This window comes from Sus scrofa, chromosome 5 (genome assembly GCF_054392235.1).
Source record: "Sus scrofa isolate SSC_HxYL_T2T_F1_AM1 chromosome 5, Sscrofa_HxYL_maternal_Yorkshire_Landrace_v2.0, whole genome shotgun sequence".
NCBI lineage: Eukaryota > Metazoa > Chordata > Mammalia > Artiodactyla > Suidae > Sus > Sus scrofa.
Genome location: NC_139387.1, coordinates 84,481,673 through 84,494,133, shown reverse-complemented (window position 1 = coordinate 84,494,133; position 12,461 = coordinate 84,481,673). Strand labels below are relative to the sequence as shown.

The following is a 12,461-nucleotide window of genomic DNA, read 5'->3' as shown; positions in this document are numbered from 1 at the left end:
TAGAACGTTTTTCTGATCAGAAGAAAGATACAAGTCTAAATGAATGGGCTCTCCACATGTGAAGTAAGATGAATTTCTAAAACCTCTCACATCTAGTTACGGCCTGCAGAAACTTCAGATTGTGATAAGGAGAAAAATTCTAAAATTCTACAAAAGAAAAAAAAATCAAAGAAATGAGAATCTGACTTTTCAGTGGAAGCTAGAAGTCAGGAGACAAATTATGAAGGAAAAAGATTTTGAATCTAGAATTCAAACAATCAGAAAAATTTGAGAGCAAAGTAAAGACATTTTCCGACATGAAACAACTCAGAAATTCTGTTTACAAACATGGACATATTGTGTGGGGGAAAAAAGAATTATTCAAGGCAGTATTTTGGCACAATGCAAAATGAATTGAAGAAAGGGGATCAAATGGCATTCAAGAATCATTGGCAGCTGAATGGGACCTAGAGGATGGAGGAAGGAGCCATTCAGAAAGTAAAAGAGCATGAATAATTTGCTATCAAAGTTTCAGTAATATAGGATTATGTTTCATTTATTATGAAGGTATATATACTATTTTGAGTCTTTTAGGGCATACTATTGACACAGTCATAATGTTGTAAATACTGATTATTTGGTTTAGGGTTCAGAAAAAACCATTCGATAAGTTATGAGAGATTTAATTGATTTACAGAATAAGATGAAAATATTATGAATCTCAGCATTGGAAAGGTTTTCCTAAACCGAAACAATTAGTGTGGGGAAAGGAATTAGGAGCACAGAAAGAACTATGCTAATGTCCTTATCTTGCCTAAGTGTCAGTCTAGAGCAGATAAACCAAGGCAGGAAGGTTTTAGTGAATAGTTTAAATTTAGAATGACTTTAAATGAAGAACTAAAAACAGTAACTCATTAGGGATTGCTACTGGGAAGTGAAACTGATACTGAGTGATGCTGAGAGAAGCCTTTGTACTCAGTTGATACAAGTTTCTATTTTTTTCTTTTAACTCTATCCTTGTCTTATTTTTATTCTCTGGTGCTTTTAAGATTTCGTTTTCTTTGAGGTTAAACATGCACACTACCTCATACTAATGAATATATTCATTTTTCTTCCTCCTGCTTGAAATACTGTGTGCTTAAAAAAAAAAAAAATCCTGAGAACTATCTTTCTTAGTTCCCCCCAATTTTTTCCCATTATATCCTTTTTATGTCTCCCTTGTATCACAATTCTCTTATATTAGCATAACCTAGGGTATGTTTAAACTTCTTGTTTTCTTTTCCATGTCTCTTCTTCATCGTTTTCTTTCTTTGTGATTTAATTTGAGTGATTTCCACTGATCTGTCTTCCAGTTTCATTACTTCTTCCTTCAGTTGAGTTTTTTATATGACTATATGTTTTATTTTTAGAATAATGTTTTTTTTGGCTCTTTGTTTCAGACCAACCTGATCTTTTTTTAGGGTGTTCTAAATCTATGGATGGTCTTTCTTATTTTGAATATTTTAATTGCTTGTATTATATTAATTTTAAAGTCCATTTTAAATTACTTTGCATTCGTAGTCACTTAATCTGATGATTTCCTGTGCCTACTGCACTCCTCCCATTGAGTTTCCATGTGTGATGTGTAACTTTTGCAATTTGGGGTATGGACTCTTCTTGAGTGGAGGCACTGTGGAGGCATTCTCATGTGGCTATTTTGTATTTGTCAGGTGATTTGTGGATTCCATGAGTTCTGAAGCAATTTTTATGTTAGTGTCTCTGCTCAGGGTTCCCTTACCAAATGAGCAGGGCACATTCCAGAACCATACCTTCCATGAGTGTTTCTCCCAATATAATTATTCAATGAGAATTGAATGAGTCTAGTAGTAAAAATTTCAAAACATTAACAACATTAGTGGATTCATAGCATTTTTTTTAAACACGGTTCCAGTCCACCTCCTTTTCACTTTACAATTGAGGGAAATGAGGTCCAAAAAAGCTAAATAACTTGTGTTGAAATCCAGTGAATGAAAGGCAGAACAGAGCTTGAGTGCTGGATCACTTTCTCGTCAACTTTAATTTTATATAAATGGTGAGTGATGCTATTTCAAAGATGCACCTGTAGTTGCTTTTGTTACTATTCTTAACTTTGGCCTCAGGATCCAAGTGCCTGCAAAGTGGCTTCCTAAGCCTAATCCTACCTTTGTTGTGTGTTACCAAGCATTTTGGTGGCATTAATTCTTTCATGCCCTATTAACAAATTAAAGCAGCAATTTTCTTATGTTACTCTGGTAGAGACACTGGTAGGTTCTGCCTTCTGCCTTCACAGGTCTTCCTTTATCAAGTTTACCACTGTCACTGTTGTTTTGAAGTCATGAAATCTGCTTACGAATACCTCAGACTTCTGGAAGACTGCTGCCGTCTTTTAAGATTTATTTATTTTTCTTTCTACAGTGACTAGCAAAGCACCTGCCATACATACATATTCTATAAATACCCACTGATTTGGCAATTTAGTAATAATTTTCCTTTTTCTCTTCCATTTTCTTTTTTGTTCCTGGGTAAGGGAACTTTTTGGGACAAATTTATGTGAAGTTTGCAGGAGTTTACTTCCTTTCCATGTTTTTTTGTTTGTTTACAGAGAACATATACAAAGAGGTGATTCCTATTTATTTATCTAATTTAAAGAAAATCAGAATGATTTGTTTTGTGTTTTGTCTGCAGAACGGTGTGTTCTGAACATCACACAGCTTCAGGAAGAGCCTGAAGCTGAAGGTACAGTATATTGTTTACACTGAAGGAGCTTGTGTGTGGACAAGAAAGCGCTGACAGCTCAAATGGATCCCATGGAACTGAGCAATGTCAACATCGAACCTGATGATGAGAGCATCAGTGGAGAAAGTGTTGAAGATAGCTACACCGGGATGGGAAATTTAGAAAAGGCAGCAATGAGCAGGTATGGGGTTAAAAATGAGCAGGTTCCATGGGAAAATAAGAGAAGTCTATGGCCCTGGAAAGAATTAGATTTATTACCTATCTGAGCGATAACCATGACTTTGATGTTGAGACATTGACTCCCTGATCCTGAAATACATATTATTGTATCATTATTGCGTGTCAGTCCTTTGTGTGACTAATTTAGATTCGCAGTTACAGTGAAAATAGTAATAGAGAATAATTTAAATTATATTAGCTATCACTTCTCTTCCCTTTCAGACTTTTCAGATTCCTCTTCCTTTGCCCTTTAAATGTTGCAACATCTCCAGCATTCTGCAGGGATGCTTCTCTGGCTAAAAGTGTCCTATGAGTAACCTCATTTACAACGATCATAGCTTCACCCACTGAACATATGCCGTATCTTCAGCCTGTTAGTCGTCTCAGCTGAATTTCAGATCACTATAGCCAACTGTTTACTACACATCTCTACTGGATGACTCGTGGGTCTGAACTGCCTAATATTGAACTCCTGTAATTCCCTTCAAAGTTTCCTCCTCCTCCAGCACATTCATCTTGGCAAGAGTCATCAATGTCGTGATTCAGCAATTCTGCCAAAGGACCTTTGGTGTCAACTTTGACTCATTCCTCCCCCAAACCGCACATCCAATGTTTGACCAAGCCCAGCTGGTCTGACCTCATTAATGCTTCAAGTCCATCCACTTGTCTGTATCCATTCTATTACCATCTTACTCCAGGCGCTCATCCTCTGTCACCTGCCCCTTAGAACAGCCCTGATTTCTCTCCTCCAACTAGCCCTCTACATCCCTTTCAAAAGTAATTTTTTACAGATGCAAATTCGTTCATGTTCCCTCCCTGAGTAAAACCTTCCAGTGGTTTCCCATTAGCCTTAAGAGGAACATTAGCGAGTTCCTGTTGTGGCTCAGTGGGTTAAGAACCTGATATAATGTCCATGAGAAAGCGGGTTCAGCCTCTGGCCTGCTCAGCAGGTTAAAGATCCCATCTTGCTGCAAGCGTGCAACTCTGATTTGACCCCAGTCCAGGAACGTCCATGTGCCACAGGTATGGCCATAAAAAAAAAAAAAGATAAATATTAGACTATACATTGCTTGGCATATAAGGCCCTTCATTGTCTGGCCTTCACCCAGCTCTCCTGTCCATCTCTTGGTCTGCTCCCTGTTTGTAACCTCTTTTCTCACCTTGTTGAGCCACTCACAACTCCTCACACACAATTCATTCTGCTCTGTCTGCCTGGAATGCTTTCTTTTACTGTTACCCACTCACCTTGTCCTTTTTCTCCACTGACTGCACTCATTGTCGTTCAATGCCAGGTCTTCTATGAAGCCTTCCCCCAGTTAGAGGTGCCCAACCCTTCCTTGGTGCACCCTCTCCCTATTCACATGTTCATGATGCCACTCCAACAGGTTAATGGCACTGCATGGTGCAGAATGGCTGCATGATTGTTATTTGATAAATATATTAATTTCTCACAGAATATTATATAATACAAGTTATGCATGATTTAAGACACTCGGAAGTGAATTTTTGACCAAATCTGGGTAGGAAGTAGAGAATATTAGACCAGGACATCTTATTGCATTCAAATATCCAGGAAAGGCTGTCTGGAGAAAGCAGTGTTCTTTCCTCCAAGGAGCTGGTGCAGTTAGTGATGTTGGATAGAGGCCATGGTGATATCAACATGGCACTTTCTAGGTTGGGTGACTCTGGAAGAGCCACAGTGTGGTAGAACCCAGGGCTTTGGATCTATGGAGGAGTCTCTGGACTTTCAAGAAGATATTATCTTCTTCAAGCTTCAGAGGAAAATCTAGAGAGGCAAACCAATGCCTGCCTTGCTGAGGATTAAATGAGCGCCTTTAAGATAGACAATACTCAGTAAACTTTTGTTTTTTTATCCCCCACTTCATCCCCCTCAGCACCTGATTAAATCTGAGGGCCCTTTTGTTTCTTAGAAGGATGCATACAAATATGAGCTCCATGAGGTGGCAGAGCTGAAGGAGACATGGTCCCAAGAACAGTCCTACAGAGGCATTCAATGTGGGCCTCTGAAAGCCATCATGGAAAGAGCAAGAGTGCTTTTGTTAGCACCAGACGGTGTGTTCTAGATCTCTTACAGTGACTTAGCTTGTAACTCCTGACTCAAGTGGGTCATTATTTTGCAATTTTATGATCACTTTAAAAAGTGATTTTTCTTTTAATGTTTGGTTTGAATTGGTCTCTGAAATGTAAATGGGGGGAAGTGAAACATAATACATTCATTTGGAATTATTATACCTATGTTTTCAATATATGCTGGGTTTGGCATTAAATCATTTAAGACACTGGGGACATTTCTCATGTATTTTATACAATCTTGGCATGTTTTATGACTACAACTCATCTCACACCGAAAGAAGAACATGCAAATGCCTCAAAGAAGGTAATCTCTTTACTTTCACATTTAAAAATTTAAAAATTACTCAGGAACTAAAGGATTCTAGTTTATCGATAAAGGCAAAAAATGGAATGTTCAATGTTCCAGAGATTAAATATGGATGACACTTTTGTTTTTATAATCATCAGGCCCATTTTAGGCTTAATTTCATCTTATCATCTTAGTTTCCAACTATGAACATTACGTACCAGTTTCCACATAGAGGTATATTAACTACAGACTGTTAAAATAAAGCACAAAAGGAGTTCCTGTCGTGGCTCAGCGGAAACAGATCTGACTAACATCCATGAGGACGCAGGTTTGATCCCTGGCCTCACTCAGTGGGTTATGGATCATTGCCATGAGCTGGGGCGTAGGTCACAGACATGGCTTGGATCTGGCATTGCTGTGGCTGTGGTATAGGCCGGCAGCTGCAGCTCCGATTCAATCCCTAGCTTGGGAATCCCCATATGCCGCAGGTGCGGCCCTAAAAAAAATAAAGCACAAAAAAAAGGAGGGAGGAGTACAGACATGGAAGAAGGCAGCATCTGAGGGTATTACGTTTCCTATGAGAAATAGAAAAATGACAAGAAATGTTCCTAACCTGTACACTGGGTTCTAGAAAACCCACTTCTTGGCTTTTAGGAAAGCACATAAAACTTTGTGATTTTACCTGCTGTTGTTGTCTATTCTCAAATGGTAACCTTGTTATCCTTCTTTCCCATAAGATATTTTCAGGATTAGCTTCCATGATAAAAGATAATTTGTACAGATCTATAATAATTATTTCCCTTTTTTTATTTCTAAGGGTTATTTTAATAAAACACTCTGTAATCATTTTATCTTACTCTCTCATGCAACAAATGCTCTAACAATTGCAGTCTATCTAACCCTAAAGCACTTCTGAGGAATATGCAGAGTTCTGCAGTGGCAAAGCAGGCTAGGGATCTGGCTTTGTCACTTCTGTGGCTCAGGTTACTGCTGTGGCGCAAGTTCACTCCCTGGCCGGAGAACTTCCACATGCCATGGGCATGCCCGCCCCCCCCCCCAAGAAAAAGCATATTTGGGGATTTCCTGCAACAAAAAGAAAGCCCATGTGATATTTTATAGTGTCAAAATACTATGGTGGCAGGTGGACTCATTAGTCAAGTGTTTTGGAGATGTGACTGATCTGTATCATTAAAGCCTCTGGCATAAGCTGCAGGAGCCAACCAGTACTGTCAGAGCATATGCAGGTTCCAGCCTGTACCCAGAAGACCACAATCACAATGCTCCGGGACTAGTCACATCTTGAAGTCCTGCTTCCCTCCCACCTCTTCTACTAATTCACTGCGTATCTTTAATGTTTTTCTTAATTTCATCCATTGTCTGATAACCCAAGTACATTTTCAGAGTAATGAAAATAAACACACAAACACACACAAAACAACCAACACAACAGGGAGCTTTCTCCAGCAAGAGCTACGTGTATAAACAGGTGGAGCCAAAAAAAGAGGAAAATACTGGCTACAGGTCCCTGCCTGGGGCTGCATGCTGCTGTGGGGGACCCTAGGCTTGGCGTCTGGTGGGGTGGGCTTGCCACCTTACTCTGAAGCCATAGTCGCTTCATCTTTAGAGCAGGGATACTGAGGTTTCTCCTCCAGGACATTTGAGCACCAAGAGAGATGGGATGACAGTGTGTAGGCACTTAATAAATATTTATGACTTAATAAGATCATCTGATCATGGTGTATGCGCAGTTGAGAAAACTCAGTCACTGCTTTGTTCCCTTCCTCTGGGAGGGCTCTAAATGGCAACAACATCGGCTTTAATTATTCTCTTTTTGGCATAGTCCACGTGCGATGAAGAAATGAAGCTTAAAAAAGGTCCCAACTAAAAAAAACCATTTTTTTTTCCTTCATAACTTTGTTCCTCTCTCCCAAAGTATATTCACAAGTGGGGCTCAGCCATTGGTCTGGAAGGAAAACTAATGTGAAGGAGAAGAGAAAAAGAGTGTTAAGGGTCTTATTTTTCCTCCCCTAAATGAGTGACTTAGATGACCTGAAACAGAAATATAATTCAGAGCATTTACCTAGCTGTTTTTCCTGTCTTATTTTCTCTCATCTGTGTGGCTTCAGTCAATTTGCAAACGAAGATGCTGAAAGTCAAAAATTCCTGACAAATGGATTTTTGGGGCAAAAGAAGCTGGCCAATTATGACGATGAACATGTAAGTGACTCTGCTGGCAGGCGGTAAACAGGGCCTGAGGGTGTCTCATCGACCTGGGTCTCTGCAGGAAAACAATGTGACTGAAATTTTCCAAGCCTTGATCAGCACATTCTCTGTTTATTCAGGCCCTTACTGGAATAAGGGCTTGTTTTTCCTGTTCGCCATATGGCTGCATAAATCATTTATGAAATTTATTTGTTTTTTGGAGAAATCATTCTAACCCAAATGTAATCTGCAGCCAGACATGGTTCCCTTCTGGAGGTCACTTAACCTGTATTTTTTTCCTTTTACTGACACCCCTGCTGAAATCAAGGATCCACTGAAAAGTCAATGGCATTTTCAAATTCCACTGAAAATGACACACTTTTATTGAAGTAGAGTAATAGCTTTTATTCACGGTGATTTTATCTTTGTCTTCAACTTTGGACAGTAGTCTCCTCCAGTAAAGATAATGTGGGATAAGAATAATCCAAAAAAGTAGATTTCCCTTTGTGGCTCAGTCGGTTAAGAACCTGACATAGTGTCTGTGAGGATGTCGGCTCAATCCCTGGTCTTGCTCAGTGGGTTAAGGATCCCACCTTGACACAAGCTGCGGTGTCGGTCACAGATGCAGCTCAGGTCCGGTGTTGCTGTGGCTGTGTTGTAGGCCTGCAGGTGCAGCTCTGATTCAACCCCTAGCTCAGAAACTCCCATGTGCTGCAGATGCAGCCCTAAAAAAACAAACAAACAAACAAACAAAAAAACTCCAAAAAATGTTCATCCTTTGGCAAATATTTGCTTACAATGCGTCTCTTTTTCTTAAAGCATCCTGGAACCACCTCCTTTGGGATGTCTTCATTCAACCTGAGTAATGCCATCATGGGCAGTGGAATCCTGGGCCTGTCCTATGCCATGGCCAACACAGGGATCATACTTTTCATGTAAGCGAATGGACTTATCCACACTTGGTTCAAAGCCCATGCATACCCAGTGTTCTTTTAGTTAACAATCTGAAGTTTGATCTTTGTGAACAGGAATAATCTGAAAAAGTATTAGCATGTACACTTCCTTTTAAATTAAATAGCAGTGAGAAGGAATCAGACCAGTCTAATCATGGTACTTGTTCAACCAGCCATGCCTAACTGAGGGGCAGAAAGTTTATGCTCTAGACCACCTCAAAGTGTTGGGGCAGCCCCACTAGTCTAGAGAGACCATTTTACAAAGTAATTCGTTATAAAGTAATTTGGTGTTCAGTAGTTGAAAAGATCTTTCCCAGCAGAAAATCACATTCTTTAGGAAAAAGATCCCATTCCAAACCAGACCTGCAGAGTCCTACATGTCCTGGTCCCATCTCACACCCCATTCCCCCATATCCCATATGCCAGATACACTGGGCACAGGGGTCTTCTCTCCATCTCATGAAGGTGCCATGTTCCTTCCTACCCCAGGGCCTTTGCATGTGATCTTAGAAACTTCTTCTCCTTCTTCTAGTTAACTAGTTAACTCCTCATAGCTCAGCTCAGCTTCGCCTCAGCCCTTCCCCAACCTCCACGACTGGGACACACCACCTTATTATACACTCACCACAGTGTTCATATTTTAGTGCAGTTGTCTGATTCATTTAGTTAATGTCAGTCCCCCTTGCTAGACTATCAGCTCCAAAGGATTGAGCCCAGCTCTGATTTTATACCACATGTCTCTATCCCCAAGGCCTAGTACAGTGCTTGGCCTAAGGATCCCAACTAAAAAAAAAAAACATTTTTGCAAAGTGGCCAGAGTTTATTCCTAAACCTGTGCACTGTATCCAAACTTGGCCAAATGCTGTGTGGTGGTGGCAGTGTCACATGGCTGACTTGGAGGATGGACACTGCATTGTCAGTGACAGACAGCCACAGGCATTTGTGCATGACGTATGGCCCGATACTTTCCAAGACACAGTTGGCAGCAGTGAAATTCTTCACGGGAATAAAGTCTAATGTTAGGCATCAGCAGGAACACACATCACAATCCCTAATGCAATGCTGGAGTGTTAAATAACTGTCTAAGAATGCAACCTTTACGTTGTAAATATATGCTGCTGGTGTTCCGAACATCAGTTGTGATTAGGTCATCACACAGCTATTTGCAGGCTAAGGGTCAGGCTAGACTATAAATATTTATATTGTGTCAGTGCTTCGATTGAATTGTTAGGTATAATTTTTAGCTGAATGGATTTTTCTGTCGATTTTATTTTTGTAAGCCATGTTTGAAATAAGGTGATTTAAAAAAATTCTCTGCATCTTAATGGCTAGAGATATGTTCATATGTATACGTGTATAGTCTTATAATGTACTACTACCTCTAAGACGGAAAGACCACCTTCTCCTTACGAATGACACACACCATTACAATTAATTAGGATGTTTTCATAGATCGCTGATGAATAGAAGCGGGAAACACGTCCCCTGATCCTAGAGCCACAGATCATGTTCACGGGTGGAGAGTGTCCCACTTTTAAAATTGAGAGCCTCATTTCAAGCCTGTAAACATTTAGCAGATTAATTTGACTGGAGCAATTAAAGCACATTAGGGAGTGTGTTTTATGTATCCAAATAGCCCAAATTGGATTCAGCAATCTCCCTTAATTCCCAGCAAGTGACATAGGATGTCATTGGTTTTACTTGTAGGAGTTTCTGCTAAAGCAGGTAGGTTTAGAATACAAGAAATGCTCATTATTTCTCCAGGGAACGAGTATGTAATCTGAATTACATAACTCTTTTAAAACAGGTAAATGCCCAAGGCATAGAGGAAAATATATGAGTAAGACAGCTCTGGAGAACATATTTCATGAAAAATGAGAGCACAATAGAGCTAGAAGAGTTATAGCATTTGTAACTCATAGTCTAGATCTACATTTGCAACATTGACTTCCCCATGTATTACCGAAGAATTTGATCAATTGTGGGGAGAACGTTTAGTGTACTCTCATCATATAGAACAGGCAAAGAATAAGATTTTTTTAGTAACAAACGCTGGAGAGGGTGTGGAGAAAAGGGAACTCTCTTACACTGTAGGTCGGAATATAAATTGGTGCAGGTACTATGGAAAACAATATGGAGGTTGCTCAAAAAACTAAAAACAGAATGATCCAGCAATCCCACACCTGACATATATCTAGACAAAACTATAATTTGAAAAGGTACATGCACTCCAATGTGCATAGCAGCACTATTTACAATAGCCAAGATATGGAAACAACCTAATGTCTATCAAAAAATGAATGGCTAAAGAAGATGTGGTAACATATACAATGGAATATTACTCAGCCATAAAAAGGACTGAAGTAATACCATTTGCAGCAACATGGATAGACCTAAAGATTATCATACTAAACGAAGTCAGTCAGAAAGAGATAGTTGAATACTGTATGATATCACTTATACATGGAATTTAAAATATGACACAGATGAACTTATCTACAAAACAGAAAAAAACTCAAAACATAGAGAATAGATTGTGGTTGCCAAGGGGGAGGGGGATGGGGAAGGGAAGAATTGAGAGTTTGGATTAGAAGGGACAAACTATTATATATAGAATGGATGAACAACAGAGTCCTACTGTATAGCACAGGGAACTATATTCAATATCCTGTGATAAGCCATAATGAAAAATAATATGAAAAATAATATATGTATATGTGTGTGTATATACACACAAACACACATATATACTGCAAGTATACCAGAAACTAATATAACTTTGTAAATCAACTATACTTCAATAAAAAGATGACATAAAATGATAAGATTAAAAATTTTTTTCAGGTAAAGCTTAGTCTTTTGCCTTAATTTATTACAGAGATGCTTCTATCTACAGTCTTATTTTGGCTCTTCACTTCTTGTTTTTAGAGAAGCACTGACCACTGTATACATAAAGACACCATACATGCCTGTGGACTTATGGAGGGTCCTGAACCACAAATGATTTTTTCTGAAAACAACAAAGGTTTTCTGCACCCTCTACCTACCTTTCTGTTTTCTCTATTATACAGGCAATTGCCTGACCCTCTGGTTCCCACCATCTAATGTGTAGGATCAGTAGTGGTGGAGCTCAGACTTTGCTTTGGCTTCTATATTTCTAGATTTTTTTTCCCTTTTGTCTTTTTAGGGCTGCACCTGCGGCATGTAGAAGTTCCCAGGCTAGGGGTCGAAGCAGAGCTACAGCTGCTGGCCTACACCACAGCCACAGCAATGCAGAATCTGAGCCGCATCTGTGACCTACACCACAGCTCATGGCAATGCTGGATCCTTAACCCACTGAGCGAGGCCAGGGATTGAACCCACGTCCTCATGGATACTAGTCAGATTCGTTAACTGCTGAACCACGATGGGAGCTCCCTATATTTCTAGATCTTAGATTCAAGTTTAGTTAGGTCAGTGAATAGCCCCTCAGTTATAAATGTTCATGGGACTGTCATGCAAATATCGTACCCATATAGCCCTATACTGTAAGTAGATACAGTATTTGCTAATTTTGCTGTACATTTAGTATCTAAGTTATAAACCAGATTCTACTATTGGGTAACACTAAAAAAAGATAATGTTAGGGACTTCAAGTGGTACACTTTGGTACAGAAAATAAAGCTAATTCCAGTTCTGTGTCATGAAAGAATGGGCATTTGTGGAGTTCTAAACAGAATTTTTCAGCTTCTCCCCAATTCACAAACTCTTAGAAAGTTAATGATTGAAAAGACCAATGTAATAATGTATCGGAATACCTAATATTATCACGTCTTATCTTTTCTAGAAACTTTATTGTCTACTCTCTCTTCCCTTCACAGAATCATGCTGCTTGCTGTGGCAATCCTGTCACTCTATTCAGTCCATCTCTTATTAAAGACCTCCAAGGAAGGAGGTAGGCCTCTCATTACACCCAAGACATTCTGTTTTGA

At 39.4% G+C, this 12,461-nt stretch overlaps 1 protein-coding gene across 10 annotated transcripts in view; it reads left to right on the top strand.

Annotated features, from left to right (window-relative positions):
• Window positions 1-12,461, top strand: part of SLC38A4 (solute carrier family 38 member 4) — a 78,948-nt gene that overhangs the window by 40,531 nt on the left and 25,956 nt on the right. For all 10 annotated transcript variants that reach the window (XM_013997965.3, XM_084957258.1, XM_084957257.1 and 7 more), the window contains 4 exons: window positions 2,683-2,914; window positions 7,462-7,552; window positions 8,357-8,472; window positions 12,351-12,424. In XM_013997965.3, the coding sequence (XP_013853419.2) occupies window positions 2,796-2,914; window positions 7,462-7,552; window positions 8,357-8,472; window positions 12,351-12,424 (400 nt within the window). In that variant the 5' untranslated portion in view covers window positions 2,683-2,795. The remainder of the gene's footprint in view (window positions 1-2,682; window positions 2,915-7,461; window positions 7,553-8,356; window positions 8,473-12,350; window positions 12,425-12,461) is intronic.